Raw genomic sequence first — 18,273 nt, forward strand, 5'->3', positions numbered from 1 at the left:
TTAAAAAATTTTAGGGTAATAAACTAGTGTTTACAATATACACAAGGCTGCAACAAAAACTTAACAGCAAAATGTGAATAACAACAATCGTTAAGTTGTGCAGTGAATCCTTGATCAATTTTAAGTTCTAACAACTTAACACAGTGATGTTAATCATATCACTCTCTAAAAACGTACTGATATGTCTCCAGTCAATAATGTGTTAAGACCCAAAGGAGAAATGCTGCTGCTGCTGCTGCTGCTAAGTCGCTTCAGTCGTGTCCGACTCTGTGCGACCCCGTAGATGGCAGCCCATCAGACTCCGCCGTCCTTGGGATTCTCCAGGCAAGAATACTGGAGTGGATTGCCATTTCCTTCTCCAGTGTATGAAAGGGAAAAGTGAAAGTGAAGTCGCTCAGCCGTGTCCGACTCTTAGTGACCCCATGGACTGTAGCCTACCAGGCTCCTCCATCCATGGGATTTTCCAGGCAAGAGTACTGGAGTGGGGTGCCATTGCCTTCTCCAAAAGGAGAAATAAAAGCTGTTATTTCTTCAATGGATTTTGAAGACAGTTTTACCTGCATAAATGAACTCTCCAGAGTAGGCTAAGGCAGGATTAGGAACAAATATCCTTGGGTTTGGGGCTTCCCAGGTGGCACTAGTGAGAACCCACCTGGAAATGCAGGAGATGTACGAGCTGCAGATTCATTCTCTGGGTTGGGAAGATCCCCTGGATGAGGACTGCAGTCCATAGCGTCACACAGAGTTGACATGACTGAAGCGACTTAGCATGCATGCATGCACACACGCACACTTAGGCTTTACTGAGAAGTGGGGCCTGATCCACTGAGTAAAACTAACAAATGCCTAGATACCAGTGACAGATCTTAAGCAGAGAACCACGCGTGTCACCTGTCTAGGGGAGCCTTTAGGGTTAGAATAAGGTGCCAGCTCCAGGCTCCACTGCAAGGATGTCCCTTACAGCGAAGCTCACCTACCTGTTTTGTCTGAGCTGCAAAGAATCGTCTCCTTCCTCTTGCCAAATGGCCCGTGCCTCATCCACACAGAGATTGTAAAGGGCTCCTTGGGGTTGACGGAGATGATGCTGTCTGGGACCCTCACCGCCTGAGTGCCGTTGAACTCAAAGACCTGGTCACTGTCATGGCCGTTGTCAGTGGGAAGGCCAACGGTCCAGTTCCGGGAGCCTCCTGGGGAAGGCAGCAGCTCAGCCGTGCCAGACGCAGCACCTGAAGCAACACAGTGATACTTATTGTGCACTGTGCGATGAACTCAAATGGGATAAGCATTTCAAGGCCCACAAAGGTACAGTCTTTATTTTAAAATTACTATCGAAACATAGTTAACTTACAATGTTGTGCTAGTTTGAGGTACACAGCAAAGTGATTCAGTTATACATATACGTATTCTTTTCTTACATTCTTTTTCACTACAGGTTGGTACAAGGTATTAGAGTTCCCTGTGCTACATAGTAGGTCCTTGTTGTTTATCTGTTTCATAAATAGGAGTGTGTATATGTCAATCCTCTGCCCCTTCCCCTTTGAAAAGCGTAAGTTTGTTTTCTATGTTTATGCATCTATTTTGTAAATATATTCATTTGTATCTTTTTTTTTTCTTCTTCTTAGATTCCACATATAAGTGATATCATATGACATTCATCTTCCTCTCTGGCTTACTTCACTTAGTTTGATAATCTCTAGGTCCATCCATGTTGCTGCAAATGGCATTATCTCATTCTTGTTCATGGCTAAGTAGTATCTCACACACACACACACACTATCCATTCATCAGTTGATGGACACATAGGCTGCTTCCATGTCTTGACTATTGTAAACAGTGTTACTCTGAACACCAGGGAACATGTATTAAGGTACCATATTTATCTTAATGGTTAAACAATTTGCTAATTCAGTTTTCTTTTCCTCAAAACCAAGAGTTTTTATTATTAAAAAGATTAAAAAAGAACAACCATGGTTATTTTGTTTAAAAAAAAAAAGGAAGGAAGAGGAAACAGGAGTTTTAACTTTTAAAAACTGTGAATCACTATGTTGTACAGCAACTATACTTTAATAAAAAATAAAAAGAAGCATTACTTGTGATCTCACCCCACTGTATACACTGTTAACATTTGGGTATAAACACTTCCAGTCCTTTCTTTACGAATATACACATATTATTAAAATATGTATAATGTGTATGAAAATATATTCTAAAAATGGAGTCCTACTATGTACTTACATATACAACCATTCATAGTCTAGAGCACAATTTAAAATGCCTGAACAGCACTTTATTGCATAGAATTTGTACAATAATTTATTTAACTGATCTGTCCTGTGCACAGAGTCGCCTCTAATTCTTTTCTGTGATAAACCTTGCCTCAAGAAGGACCTCTGTGTGTCTCCATGATTATTCCCTTAGGATAAATTCCTAGAAACGGGATACTAAGCCAGAGAACATCAGACATTTTCACAACTGTCGTTAAACATTGCCAGGCTCAATTTTTTTTTAATTCGTCCACAGAGAATTCTGCAACCTCTCCCAGCCCCTGGGCCCTTGACTTTCCTATTCCTAGGAGCAGCAGGACTAGGATGGAACAGCCTGGTCTTTCAAGTATCATGTGATCTCAGTCCAAATCCAAGCTCAGCCTCTTCCTACAAGTGTGAGGCGACTCAGCCTCCCTCAGTCTCAACTAATTCCCCTGGAAAGATGAGGAATAACTCCACTGCCTTTGTGGGCCTGATGTGACGATAAATAAAATAACACATGTGCAAGTACCTAGTTTATAGGAAGCACTCGGACAGGAAATTCTTTCTACCTTTGAACTGTTCTGCTGAGAAAATGCTTATTTAATATCATACAAATAATGGCAGCAGCAATATGGATGAAGCAAGAGACTATTGTACTAAGTGAAGCTAAAATCAGGAGAGAAGGAGAAATATCCTATGACATCCCTTATATCCAGAATCTTAAAAGAAATGACACAAATGAACTTACTTACAAACAGATACAGACTCACAGACTTAGAGAAGGAACCTATGGTTGCCAGGGTGATGAACTGGGCAGGCGGGGCAGGGGGATAGTCAGTAAGTTTGGAGTCGACACTGCTATATTTAAAATGGATAACCAGCAAGGACCTACTGTATAGCACAGAGAACTCTGCTCAATGCTATGTGGTGGCCTGGAGGACAGGGGAGTTTGGGGAAGAATGGATACAGATATATGTATGGCTGAGTCCCTTTGCTGTTCACCTGAAACTATCACAACATTGTTTGTTAACTGGCTATTCCCTAGCACAAAATAAAAAGTTTTAAAAAATAAAAAGCTAAAGAAGAAGAATGGCACTATGAGAAAGCATGTTTTTTACATTATACTTACATAATTTAAAACAGAAGATACTCCAGACCTCTTCACTTACACATTTTTAGGTACCTGATTATGAGAATTTGGACTCATTGCAACCCTATGGACTGTAGCCCACCAGGCTCCTCTGTCCATGGGATTCCCAGGCAAGAATACTGGAGCAGGTTGCCATTTCCTTCTCCAGGGGATCTTCCCGAAGCAGGAATTGACACCGGGTCGCCTGTATTGCAGGCAGATTCTTTACAGAATTCTTTTCAGACACCCAAGTATATTCACCACAGGGATGAGCCAACAGAGAATACACTTTTTCCCTGTTGCTTCTTCTTCATATGACAATTTCCAATTATGTAAGAAAACTGGTTGCCCAAGTCTGTTATCACTTAGTGAAGAGACAAGTGAGCATCAGAAAATGCTACCTCCAAAGCTCTTACTGAGCAGCTCCGGGAACACAAGAGGCCCTTCTGATCATCAAGAAGCAATTTAAGTTAGTGGTGTTCTGGGACTTCCCTGGTGATTCAGTGGTTAACACACCATGCTTCCACTGCAGGGGGCACAGGTTCAGTCCCTGGTCCGGGAACTAAGATCCCATGTGCTGAGCAGCATGGCCAAAACATAACATAAAAAAGTTACTGGTGTTCTACCACCAGCTGCATGAAAGATTCTTCCTCAGCATTTTCCCTGAGAGGTATCCATACCTCTCCTCTACTTGACTTAGATAAACCTGAAAAATATCCAGACTGATGGTGAAGATGGAGAACGAGCCTTGGGTCAACTTCTCGACCATTCTGTGTTCCACCTGCTCCACACCTTGTTTGTGGGACACAAAGACTGTATATTCACTGCAGGTTTAGTTTTCATTTCCCACTTCACGTTTGCCAAAAGCTATCACATTACCTAGTTTTATTTCTATAGTCCTTTTTTTCTTTAGTCCCTAATAACAAGGAGTCCTTTAGTTTCTTTTCATTTAGTCCTTAAATGAAATAATTTCATTTCATTTAAAGCACACTCCTTATAGAACCCTTATTTGGATGATTCCCAACGTATGTTAGAGAAAGACATGCTTGAAATCAGTGGGTCTTAAGGTAGCACATGCACACACCCTTCTGAATGGGCTTTTGGGGTCTGGGGTCCCTCTCTCGCCTCCTTACCACAGAGTCGGTGAAGTGACTTCTCGGAGTAGGTGTCACGGTCACAGCCCTTCCCAATGTGGCTGGTCTCCAGCTCCACCACCACCTGCACTGAGGCCACCGACTCCTCACACGTTTCCAGGTGGACATTCGGAAAGAGTGTCAGAGCGCTGGTGCCAGGCTCGTATTCCACCCTGTTGTTCCATCCTGTGTGGGCCCACAGGGAGGGTGGGGTGGAGGGGAGAGGAGGAACACTCCTGTTAGGTCTCCATGGTGGACACACTTTCAGAGCAAGTGTGAGAGCAGCAGAGAGAGGGAGACTCACCTTGCCACCCAGGGGTGCAGGTGGGCTTGATATTGATCTTCACAAAAACATCTTCTGCCGCTCTTTTCTTCCCGCAGTCATAGGCCGTGACAGTCAGCTTGTACTGGTGCTCTTTACCATAGTTCAGCTTCTCTGTGTTTTTTATGTAACCTTCCGAAGGGAAAAACAACAGTGAGAACCCAAACCCATTCTGTTTCCCTCCTCCTGATTTTTTTTAATTGAAGTACAGTTGATGTACAATACTGTGTCAGTTTCAGGTGTACAGCGAAGTGATTCATGTATATATACATTTTTTTCCAGATTATTTTCAAACCCATGTTGTGTTTTACTTCTGTCGTCTTATGCTGAAACACAAAATGCACGTGCTTTCAACCCTGGAAGTACTAACACAGAAATAAACTGATGCTTCAGATAATTAACCCTGTTTGGCTTTCCTGAGTCTGAACACACACTAAATCGACCTTGAAAGATTGTTTAAGCAGAAGAATGAGTCTATAGAATTCAGCCTACACTTATTCTTACAGCTGTATTTGATTTTATATTTAAGATTTAATATGTAAGGGCTTCCCTGGTGGCTCAGTGGTAAAGGAGACACGGGCTCGATCCCTGGGTCAGGGAGGTCCCCTGGAGAAGGGAACGGCAACCCACTCCAGTATTCCTGCCTGGGAAATCCCACAGACAGAGGAGCCTGGCAGGCTACAGTCCCTGGGGTCACAGAGTCGGACATGACTTAGTGACTAAACGATAACAAGATAATGTGTAAAAGCATAGAGACAAAATAATCCAAGTATCTCAAATATTAAATATGAGATGGAGCTGCATTAAATACTTTCTGCTAAAACATTTATTTTGTTAGAGAGAGACTTCCTACCCTTGCCAAGCAGGAGAGAAGCCTGCTTTCTGCACATGAGTGCAGATATCTGCAAAGTGTTTGCATCATGTCCATCATTTCATCAAAGATTCTGGACTGTGTGTTAACAATGGAGACACCACAGCATCATCAAGAAGCCATAACCCAATAAAGAAGCTGAGCTCCAGACTAAGTTAATACTGTTCAATTACTAAGGATGGAGGCGGGGCTGGCAGTAAGGTATCAACTTCATTTTCAAGATGAGGCAGAAGATTCCAATCTGACGGAGAAAAGAAAACGAGGCAGACTGAAAAGCAAGTCTTGTTCAGATGCAAGCTAGCTGAAAAGTAGGGAGATGATAAAATAAAAACATCTTAGGCAGTGGATTTTTATTAGATTTTGGTGGGAAAGGAGAAAAAGGATCATACTATAAGAGAACACAAAACTTTGGTGTCAGAAAACAGGCTTTCAGGAGACAGAGTAAAAACTTAAAACGTAATCTAAACAGATATTTCTCCAAAGACATACAGATGGCCAAAAGGCACCTGTATGAAACGATACTCAACAAGGCTAACTATTAGAGAAATGTAAATCAAAACTACAATGAGATAGGGAATTCTCTGGTGTTCCAGTGGTTAGGACTCCAAGCTTCCCTGCAGGGAGCAGGAGTTCAGTTCCTGGTCAGGCAACTACGATTCCACAAGTCACTCGGCATGGAACACGAACACACACACACACACACACACACACACACACACACACACACACACACACACACACACACACACACACACACACACACACACACACACACACACACACACACACACACACACACACACACACACACACACACACACACACACACACACACACACACACACACACACACACACACACACACACACACACACACACACGCCACTCGGCATGGACCCCACCCCCACCCCCACCCCTGCACACACACACACACACACACCCCTGAGTCACTGTGCTGAAACTAACACAACATTGTAAATCAACTATATTTCAATTAAAAAAAAAACTTAAGCGTGAAACAGACACACCAAGTTAGGTCTTGCTATGGACTGAATGTGTGTGTCCTCCCAAATTCTTATGCTTAAAGTTGTGACTCTCATGGTGATGTATTAGGAGGTGGGGCCTTTGGGAGCTGATGAGCTTTAGGTGAGCTCACAAGGGTGGAGCCCTCGAGATGGGATCAATGTCCTTACAAGAGAAAGAGACTAGAGCTTTCTCCCTGCCATGTGGGGACACAGCGAGAAGCAGGTCCTCACCAACACTGAATTATTGAGCACTCTGTCTTAGACTTCACAGCCTCCAGAACTGTGAGAAGTAAGTGTCTGTCATTTTGTGTTTATGGTGTTTGGTGAGAGCAGCCTGAATGGACTGACTGTGAGTTTCACTGAAGTGCAGACAAAGTTTGGGTTTGAAGCCAGCTGGTGTAGAGGGGGCTGCCTGCCCCATCTCCCCCTCGGGGAGGAATGCACCCGCTTCTGGGTTCTCACCATCTTTGTCGATGGTGAATGGCACATCTGGGGTGACGATCTCATAGTTGCAGATTTGGCTGAACTGGGGGGAGCAGTCTGCGTCCACCGCCTCCACCCTCAAGATGCTGTCGTACTGCTTCCCCTCCACCACTGTGGCTTTGTAGGACTTCTCCTTGAACACGGGCGCATATTCATTGACGTCGTTCACCTGAATGTGGACAGTTGCTCTGGAAGAAGGGGGAGGAAAAAAGCTGTCAGTTTTGCTTTTTTGTATTTTTACCCCAAGAATAAACTTCTGCCCTATGGCTAAATTTCCTTTTTTTTCGATATCTTGTTTTATTAAATTCTATGATGAAGATGAAAATTAAACTGCTCACTGTTTTTAATTTAGCGTGGAGACAACAGAAAGTTAAAACAGGAATTTGGGTTGATGCTATGAAGTCCTACCAAGTAAGGCAGCTGGTAAATAAGAGACTTGGGAGTCTTCCCTGGTGGTTCAGTGGTTAAGACTCTGTGCTTCCAATGCAGGCAGCACAGGTTCAATCCCTGGTTGGGGAATTAAGATCCCATACGCCGCATGGAGCAGTCAAAACAAAACAGAGAGACCTGGGATTTTCTTGACAATGTAGGGCAGGGCACGCACAAGGGAGGTAACTGTATACCAGATATCTGTTTGTGTTCAACCCAGAAAGTTAAAAATATTTTGTTACAAAATCCAGGGAAAAAAAAATTATGAAGTAAAGGTAAAAAGTAGAGATAGAAAATGGGAAATTATGAGCATTAAAACAAGTTTTATCCTGCTTCTAAGGAATAGAGAGCATCAGTAAACCACTGCTGGGATATCATCCACGACTGACCAACAAATGAAGGACTTCAACTTGCCCTCCATCTCCCCAGTGTGGGCACAAGAAAACTAAGGCATCATCAGACCAAGCTACTGAAAACTATCAGTCTCAAGTCCTACTGACCAGGGCATGTTTCTGAATAAGATAAGGTCCCTGACTGAAACAAGGCCTTTGTCAAGGCAAACAGTAACATCGCACTTCGTAAAAAGGATGAGGCATGATTCACTGGCATGCAGCACTCCAACTATTCACCAAGATTCTCCCCACCCCAATGGTACCCGTCCATCCTGATCCTCACAATGGGACATGTCATATCACCTCACCCACAGAGCTTATTTCCTTAACCAATACAGTAAGTAGAAACTGAGACTTGAAAAATTAAATTTGCCTAATGCCAAGGGGCTAGTAAATGGTGGAGAAAAGACCCTAGAAAAAGACTAAATCTAGGTCTTGTCCAATTGTCTCCATGACACTAGTAGTTCTCAACTGGTAGGAAGCATGTGAACACACCTAGGATTGGGAGCAGAAGTAAGCTTTTACCAGCTCAAATGCATTTCATGCCCTTTAAATTTATGGGAAAAAATATATATAAATATAACAAAAGAATATCTTCCTCCAGGAAAAGTGGGCTTGTCAAATTTTCAATGGAAGGCCCTAGCATTTTCACTAGAGTACCTGGTGGAATAAAATTACTCATTTATTCAACATCTAACATGTATTGGGCACTTGCTGGAAGCCATACACAAGGGTAAACAGACAGGATTCCTGCCCTCAAAGAGCTGACAATCTCAATGGAGACAATCAGAAACTATCCTCTGCCTTGTGTTTCAAAACTGGAAGTCGTAGGACTTCCTTGGCAGTACAGTGGCTAAGACTCTGCACTCACAATACAGAGAGCCGGGGTTTGACTCCTGGTCAGGGAACCAGATCCTACATGCCACACTAAGAGTTAGCATGCCACAACTAAGACCTGGCACAGCCAAATAAATAAATATTTTAAAAGCAAACAAACTAAAGCAGTAAGTTTTGGGACAGTGGCAACAGTCACTGTTTTCCTTACACACACACACACACACACTCTTTGTCCCACTCACTTGTGAGATTTTTTCACATTGGCCCCGTCTGGCCCCTTCCCACAGTCATAGGCCTGGATGGTGAACGTGTAGTCCTTCTGCAGCTCACAGTCCAGCTTCTCTGTGGAGCGAATGACCCCCTCGCCAGTGGATTTATCCACCACCACTGCGTCAAAGGGCACATTCTGTCCGTGAATCTTAAATCCACAAATCTCACCTGGGGAGTCAAAGAGGCACAGGTTAGGATTTCTGCCACACAAACCCAGGGTGTGCTCCCCTCCTCCCCTAAAGAAAATAAACAACGACAATTCGGCAGCCAGGGGTTGGGGGGAGAGGGTCTGTGGACAAAGCAAGGGCGCTTGTGCTTTCATAGGGGGTAAGTTCTGAGGGCTTTAGTAAAAAGAAGCATGTTCTGGCTTTCCAAGCAACTTGTTTAACTTTGCATCCATTCATGCAGGAATACAAAAGAGAGAAAGAGAAAATATAGACAGGCATTTCACAGGAGTACTTAGGAGAGCTCCGGGGTAAAGTAGTTTCATTAGCAAACAGCCAAGGCCTGGTAACAGAGAGGAGCTGCCCAGGGACCTAGGAGGGCCGGGCAGTGGTTTTGATTTGGACCAGAGAGGAGGCTAAAAGGCACAGTTAAGTGTTGAGAAAGGAAGAAGCGTGAGGCATAGGTTCAACACCAGAATTACAGAAGGTCTGTCCAAAAAAAAAAAAAATCTAAGAAACAAGTCTTCCTGTGCAATGAGCCTGGCTAAAATTAGGGAATCAAAACAAACTACTAAATGAGAAAAAGGTAGAAATACCAACTTTTCAGGCATCCATTTCAACAGCTATCATCTACGACTGAGATACAGTCTCCATTCTGGGGAGGGATGTGCTAGACTGCCCTTGGTTTTGGACTTTATCCTATCAGACCTGAAGAAGAAGCCTGCCTGGGAATGGAAGTGCATCCAAGTTTGTTTATGAGCTTCATTGGGAGTTAAAGTGTAGGTCTCCATTGTGGCCCAGGGGAGAACACATATAAATATTCTGATGCGTGTAGAATATATTTCACGTAAAAACAAAACTTCCAAAATTACAACAAGCAGAAAATGGTTACACAGTGAATCTCTCCGATCCAATTTTTCAAACAAGAATAGGATTATCCATATAGTTCAAATGGATGTCTGATTTCCAGATATTTCTTACCAAGGGTTTGGTTACATACAATTTCCATCAATAGACTTAAAAAATGGAAACAAAGTAGGAGAATAAATAGGGGGGAAAAGAGCATGACAGTTTCTTCTGTTTGAGGGCTGATTCCCAATTTCATAAACATAGTTAGTGGGTTAATGTTCATAAGAGGGATAGAAAGAACCCTTTATCACCTTCTTTGGTGACTGTCACCTCAAAACTCTCTAAAGGGAGAAAAGATAAACCCATGTCAGTAATACAGGAAAGAACAAACTTGAAACAATAAGAAAAAAAAAAAAAGTCAAAGATGCACATATTACATAGAAAAGCTTGACATCATTTAACAATACACTCAGTAGCCAGTGACTAAAACTGTTAGAGCAAAACTGAACCTTCAAGAACAAAATGTCTCTTTGTGTCCCACTTACCACAGATGACACTAGCCTAGGGATGGAATACTGCTATAAAGTTTCCTCACACCCCCAGGTGTCAAGAGGATCTTTCTTGTCAGGAATACTTGGATGATAACAGTGTCTAAGTCAGTCTACTTGTTGTTTTCTAGTTTTCAGATTTTCATTTTGAAGCTAAGTTCTTGGTGGCTGGATACTGGTAACATTCAACTCATCATTGGACTTAAGGAAACAGTGGGAGGGAAGGGTTTTATTTCAACCCCTTTGTTCTTGACCTGAATAAATAACAATGTTTTCTCATCTAAGGTACCCAACCAAGGCAACCCATATCCATACAGAGACCTCTTCTCATGGAACATCTGCTTAAATGTGAACTGAAACCAGATTCGGTGCTAACTGTAGCGATGCTGCCGCAATCATGGTTTTCACTTCTTGTAACACCTGTTTTTCCCAGTCAGTATAAATCCTGCTCACCTCCCCCTACAACCCACTACAGAACAGAAACGACAAGGTCAGGGGTACCTTGCCCCAGACTCGGCGTGGCCTCACTGGGGAAACCAAAAGGTTACCCAGCCTCAATTTCCTGCCTTTCTTTTTTTTTAATGTATATCCCTGAACAGTATTGTTTCATTGTGTTTGTGACGTGCAATTCTTGTGACTTGATTTTTCACTCCACCTTTTCCAGCCGTGTGCATCTGAGATGTATTTATCTTTGCTGGCACCTGCAGTTACAGAGTTCATTCACTCTCACTGACACACACAGTTAGAAGCCAGTGAGTTAAAACGTAAGTGCTTAAAACATTGCCCAGCATAAAGAAAGCCCTCCACAAACATTGGTTGTCTCTGTAATGATTTCCCATTGTGTGAACACACTGGAATTTCAGTGCTCTGTTGTGTGAACAAGGCTCAAGCCACTAGCCACAAGGGGCTGCTTAAAATTGAACTGAAATTCATACTAAAAGTGCGTAATATTGGGCTTCCCTGGTAGTTCAGTGGATAAGAATCCGCCTGAGAATGCAAGAGACACCAGTTCGATCCCTGAGCCAGGAAGATCTCACATGCCTCAGAGCAACTAAGCCCAGGAGCCACAACTACCAAGCCTGTGCTCTAGAGCCCAGAAGCCACAACTACTGAAGCCTGCGTGCCTTACAGCCCGTGCTCTGCAACAAGAGGAGCCCCCGGCAATGAGAAATCCATACACCACAGCCAGAGAGTAGTCCCAGCTCGCCACAACTAGAGAAAAGCCTGAGCAGCAATGAAGACCCAGCACAGCCAAATAAATAAATATTTTCAAAAATAAATTAAAAAAAAATTTTTAAGTGCATAATAATAAAAACTCAGCTCCTCAGTCGCACTGGCTGCATTTCAACTGCTCAAGAGCCACACGTGACTAGTAACTATTCAATGGAGACGTAGACATGAACATTCCATCACACTGCAAGCCTAACTGGACAGCGCTGCTCAGGGCAGGGGGCAGGCAAACTGGCAGGCCAAGTCCAGCCAGTGCGTATTTCTGAGTGGCCAGTGAGCTGAAGATGGTTTCTGTGTTATTTCCTGACACAAGATAATTATAGGAAATTCAAATGTCAGTGTCCATAACAATGTTTTATTGGGACGCATAAAACATAGACCTGCTAATGTCTTGTCTCGGGCTTCTTCCCCCCGCCTCTCCCCCACAGTGGCATAGCTGGGTCACTGCCAAAGAGACCATCCCCCCATGGACTGCAAAGGCTCAAGTCCTCACTGCCAGCCTTTTAGAGAAAGGCTGGCTGATCACTGCTCTTTAATCCACCATGAGCAGAAACTGCTGGGTACCAGCCGTGTCCAACTGTTTTCCAGAATGTGGTAATTTGCTTAGCTACATTTGCACTTTTGGGGTATAACTAATAGAGTGGGATATATATTAAGACATGTCAAGTTGCCCAGCTTTAATTCAGTGGTATAATAACATCTCGTTTTTGTTTTTCTTTTTTTAACTTGGAGTCTGCTATTCTAAAGAGAAAACGGTGAGGCGTCCCACGTCACTCACAGTGAGTGACAAGGCTTTCCCCAACAAGGCCACTGCATAGGGAAGTGAGGTTTAAGACCTCGGATGAAGCCTCTGACCTGGGTGATGCTGCCTACACAGTGCAATGCTGAGTAAGAGTTCAAAGACACTCACCAGGGACATCCCTGGTTGTCTACTGGCTAAGACTCCGCACTCACGGTGCAGGGAGCCTGGGTTCCACGCCTGGTCAGAGAACTAGATCTCATATGCTGCAACCAAGATCCCACCTCCCACAACCAACAGCTGGAACAGCTTAAAAAAATAAGACACTCAGTCAAGCACTGTCCTTGAGACTGTTTCTGACCATGGGACCAGGAGGAGGAGTGGAACTATCTGCTAGAAGCTGTGAACTGCCCGCTTCATGCTACCAGGCTGGGAGGAGGGGGCAGACTTAGGCATCTCTCAGCCTTGTCAAAGAAGGACATCTCAAAATGAGCCTTTGTATTCTACTTCCTTTCTGTCCTGTTCCTTCCCACTCAATCCAGACCATGTACTATTGCTCCGGGCTTCCCAGGTGGTGCGAGTGCTAAAGAATCCACCTGCCAATGCAGGAGACGTTAAGAGATGTGGGCTTGATCCCCAGGTTAGGAAGATCCCCTGGAGAAGGAAATGCCAACCCGCTCCACTATTCTTGCCTGGAAAATTCCACGGACAGAGGAGGAACCTGGTGGGCTACAGTCCATGAGGCTGCAGAGTGGGACACAACTGAGCAACCACTGCTCCACTAGATAAATCTACAGCTCTGCTCTCATCATGTCTGAAATCCCCCATTGGGTTCCCTGGACAGCCGACCCCTCTAGCCCCGCTGGCCTCAGAATGGACCAAACCTCCCCATCTCTCTCCACTCTTCATTCCCCTAAGATCATCTAAAATAGTCAAAAGGAGCTTTAGTAAAGCATTTTTAAAAAGCAAAACAGAAAGATACAACAATGGATGAACCCAGCAGAGCAGAACTCGCACTTCTCTCTCTCTCTGGCCATGTCCAGTTCTCATCTGACAGTGCTGAGCCCTCACTTTCTACATCAGTCCTTTTGGCTTCCAGTTGGCCTGGATTCTTTCTCAGTCTTCTTCCAAATCTTAGTTCAAGCTCTTCCCCAGATAAGAGAGGGTGTCTCTGGAGCTGTTCCTGCAGCCTCCCCAGGTCTGGCGCTGTCCTGCCCTCATGCTGCAGCCCCAGTGGAGGTCACGAGCACCGGCTCGGAAACTTCAGGTTCTCTGGTGTGACAGAAATCCACTCCAGCCAACTCAGCAACAAGGCCTTCACTGAAGAGACACCAGGAGCTCATGGAATTGACTGCAGGCCAGAGACAGGGACTTGGAGATGGTCAGAAACCAAGGTGGCTCCAGAGACCAGCGAAGAGGAGCTGCAGAGTTCCACAGCAAGAAGGCCTGGACGGAAGGGCTGTGCCCACAGCTGATATCAGCACCTGTCCCTCTGCTGGACATTCACATCCCAAGAGAGAGTGTCTGTCAGCCCGGCCTGGGTCATGCCTGTGCTTGGCTGGGGGAGCAGGGTAACGGGGTTGTAGATCCACCAACCTGGACCCAACGGGAAGGAGACCAGGGGCTGCTGAGGGAAAACTGACATTTTCTAGCAGCAAGTGTCCACTACAACACCCCTGCTAATCCATCTCTCCTCCCTGACCCACTTCTCTCTCCTTGGCCTTGGCACCCTTGCCCACCAGCTAGATGTTCAGGCTGACTCTTACTTACGGTGACTTTTGAATTCCTTGCTTACTGGTCCAGGCTAGTTTCTGGAACCAGCCCACGTGTGGCTCTAATCAAAACAGTTTTTCGAGGTACCTCAGATGTATAGTAACGAAAAGCACACACCCAAGAGTTATGCCCTAATGGCCCAGGCCCAATAACCTGAGGGCTATGCCTTCCCCAGACGACTGTGATGGCTCTCACATTCCAGTGCACCAGGAACTGTCTGAGAAACTTGCTGAACATGTCCTTTACCAAGCCCCCTTACCAGACATTCAGATTCAGCAGCTCTGGGGCAGAGCCCTGTCATCTGCGTTTCTAACAAGTGCTGCCAGGAGGCTCCAATTTCGACAAGCTGCAATCCACACTTGAGAGATTGGCCCATCGGTGGTTCCGAACCTCACCAGCTAGTTATAAATTTCTAAGCTGTGCTCCTGCGAATACAGACTCAAATGGGCAAGAGCAGACAGGGGAACCTGACAGATGTGCCCCAGGACCGTCTGGATGCAGTACTAGAAACCACGGGTGAGGTGACATCCTGTCTACTCAGCCTGGCAACAGAAACCATGTATCTCTGGGCTCATTTCCAACCCTCTGCTCCTCTGACACACCAAACGGGCTGACTCTTCACCCACCTCTTTGGGACCCCTGCCAGCTCCCACCTCTGCTCCATCCTCCCCACTGCCCGTCACTGCCCAACCATGTACATCCTTCCCATCCTTGGCAGGAGCTCAAGTCTGCCTTCGGAAATCATGTCCTTATCTTTTCACGAACTCCAGTCCACCCAGTGCTGCCTCTCTAACTTGACAATGACCTACATGTGTCCAGGCACCCCTGCTTAACTCTTAGACGATGTTGGTCTCACCTTCCCATCTAGAAGATCAGTGTTCTGAGAAATGCTTTTTTGCATTCTCTGGGAGGCCTAGCAAAGATACCTAATATTTAATGATTATTGATCTCAAACCATTCCTTGTTTGTTTAAAACTGCTACTCAACCGATTACTGCCTTGCAGTAGGCTGAGTCACACAAGATTTCTGACATTCTAATTTTTCACATATTTTGACATTTTCAGACTAAAATGGCATTTTCATGTGGCTTAACCTAATATATCCAACTCATGGCTGCAAACATAGTCCCAGCCTAGCTGCACGTGCTGACAAAGCAAAGCTGGGTGGAAGTGTGCGGTGGTGAAGCCCACAGGGCATGTGAGTCACGTGAATTACACAGAATATGGAGAAAAGTAGCACAGACGTGAGCCAGTTCTAATTAAATGTCAACAAAAGTAGAGCTGCTGTTCTTACCCTGAAATTTCTTTTGGACTCCATTCATATCATAATTGTTTAATCTTATAAAATTATTCAGACTAGGAAGGCAGGAAAAAGAATGCTTTTGTAACCATGTATGAAAGGGAAGAGCTTCAAAAAAGGTGGGGGGTGGGGGTGGATGCAGGGCTTCCTAGGTGGCAGGATGTAAAGAATCCACTGGTCAATGTAGAAGATGGAAAAAATTCAGGTTGGATCTCTGGGTCAGGAAGATCCCCTGGAGGAGGAAATGGCAACCCACTTCAGTATTCTTACCTGGGAAATCCCACGGACAGAGGAGCCTGGTGGGCTACAGTCTATGGGGTCACAAAGAGTTGGACACGACTATGAATGCACGCAGAGTGTTCAGCTCCCAATACAGGCAACTCACTGGAGTCAAAGGTGTCACCGTAAAAACAGCAACAATGTGGCTGGTAAAGTGGCTCCAACCTGTAGCTGCCCATTAAATACAGACAACACACACCACAGGCTTGATCCCCACCTCTACTCGGGCTTTTAACAGATTAAAGGGGCTGAACTGAATGGCGTGGTTTTCATTTTCTAAAATGCTTGACCAATACCAAGACTTTATTTGCCTAGACTTACCCCAAGAAAACAATGTGGGCCAAACTGTGCATTTCACATGATTATCTGATGAGTGACAAATTACAACACATTTCGGTGACCAGGCTTCCCATATTTCATGGGTGTTTATGTAGGAGCTTAGACAAGTCATCTCCAGTGGTTACCCACACAGAGGCCCTGTGATGGAATTAAGACTGTGGACCAAAATGTTTACCGTGTCATAAAGTCAATGTCTTGAGAGGCAACCTGGTGAAGCTAAGAATCACATCGGGGTCAGGCTGCCTGGTTCAAAGGCTGAGCTGTCATTTGTGGGCTGTGTGATATCAGGCAAACTCATACGGTCCTTCTACCAGAATTTACGGATCATTGACTAGTCCCAGGGACTTCTCTGGTGGTCCAGTGATTAAGACTCTGCGCTTACACTGCAGGAGGCACGGGTTCTATCCCTGGTCAGGGAACTAAGATCCCTCATGCTGCAAAGCATGACCAAAAATTAAAAATAAAACAAATCAAAACAAAAACCCAAACACCAGCTAGTCCCAGGGGCTTGTTAAGGGCCCGGGGATTAAATGGAGAACCTGGTAGTCATGCTGCTGACAGACATGCTCTGAGGCTCTGTTTCCTCATTTGGAAAATGGGGGGCATGAGAGTCTCTACCACATGAGACTGCTGGAAGGAATCAAAGGAACCATGAAGAGCCTGAGAACACCCAGTGCCACACCGAAGAGAGTTCAATAAATGTCAGCTGTGGCTGCTGCCACCACCATCGTGAAGCTAAATTAAACTCAACGTCACCACCAAATGCAACCTAAGATCAAAACAAGGCTCAGACCTATCCTTGCATTACCCAAAAAACATTTAAGAAACTCAGTAAGAAAATGGAATACTACTAAGACTACTAGAGAAAAATGGAAAACAGTTCTCATGTAACGTTATGTGAAAAATTTTTTTTTTAAAGATTCCTAACAGCAGCAGCGAACACTGAAAATAGCACTTACTACATACCAGGCATTGTTTTAAGCTCTTCATGTTTATAAATAAATAAGCTAATATTCTCCAAACCCTATAAGGTATATGATATTATCTTCATATTACAAATGAGGCTCAGAGATGTTAAGTAATTTGCCCAAAGCCACACAGCCAACGAGTCTCACAGCCAGGATTCAAGCACTAGGCTCCAGGATTTGTGTTCCTTATGTACCTGTCTGCTACAGCCCAGTGGGGGCAGTGTTCTGCGTAGCAGCTGGATGGGAGCTGGATGGGTACCATGGCAACAGAAGAGGGAGGGAGAGAGGAGGTCCCTTCCCTGGGTTGTGCAGCGACTTACTTTGGTAGGAAGAGTACTACGCTTCAGGAAGAGTAGATGAGCACCAGTTCCACCCCTGGGTGTATAATCGAGAGGACTGAACACCCACACAGAGACTTATACACGGATGTCCACAGCATCACTACTCACAGTGGCCACAAAGTGCAAACGATTCTGATGCCCATTACCGATGGATGAATAAACAAAATGTGGTCCATCCATACACTGAAATATGATTTGGCAATAAGAAGGAACAAGGACACGCCACAATGTGGGTGAACCTCCAGATCATCATGCTAAGTGAAAGATGCTAGTCACAAAAAGCCACGTGTTGTTCTTGTGTGAAATATCCAGAATACAGGCAAATCTAAAGACACGTAGTAGACTGGTGGCTGCCAAGGGGAGTGCCTGTTAACAGAGGCAAGGGTTTCTTTTTGGGGAGATGAAATGTTGTAGAATTAGACAGTGGCTGATGGTAGAACAATCTTATGAATACATTAAAAACCAGTGAACTGTATACTTTAAAAACTGTATACATTATGGTATATGAACTGTATTTTTGAAAAAAGACTATAAGATCAACTGTGATCCCCTCTGAAAATCTCCAGAAGGAAAATATTTATTTTTTCTGTCCACTAAGGCAAATGCA

At 44.5% G+C, this 18,273-nt stretch overlaps 1 protein-coding gene across 13 annotated transcripts in view; it reads right to left on the reverse strand.

Moving 5' to 3' along the window:
- CLSTN1 (calsyntenin 1) overlaps nucleotides 1–18,273 on the reverse strand; it is a 77,825-nt gene that overhangs the window by 19,182 nt on the left and 40,370 nt on the right. For 7 of the 13 annotated variants that reach the window (XM_081489340.1, XM_081489338.1, XM_081489341.1 and 4 more), the window contains exons 3-7: nucleotides 9,110–9,305; nucleotides 7,189–7,397; nucleotides 4,813–4,962; nucleotides 4,509–4,694; nucleotides 978–1,226 (exon numbers count right to left, since the gene is read on the reverse strand). In XM_081489340.1, coding sequence (XP_081345466.1) covers nucleotides 978–1,226; nucleotides 4,509–4,694; nucleotides 4,813–4,962; nucleotides 7,189–7,397; nucleotides 9,110–9,305 — 990 coding nt within the window. Of the gene's footprint in view, nucleotides 1–977; nucleotides 1,227–4,508; nucleotides 4,695–4,812; nucleotides 4,963–7,188; nucleotides 7,398–9,109; nucleotides 9,306–10,461; nucleotides 10,492–18,273 lie in introns of all 13 variants that reach the window. The other 6 variants (XM_081489339.1, XM_081489334.1, XM_081489333.1 and 3 more) reach the window with 1 other exon arrangement.

This window comes from Giraffa tippelskirchi, chromosome 5, assembly GCF_054371585.1.
Source record: "Giraffa tippelskirchi isolate mGirTip1 chromosome 5, T2T-mGirTip1v1.2.pri, whole genome shotgun sequence".
Classification (NCBI taxonomy): Eukaryota; Metazoa; Chordata; class Mammalia; order Artiodactyla; family Giraffidae; genus Giraffa; species Giraffa tippelskirchi.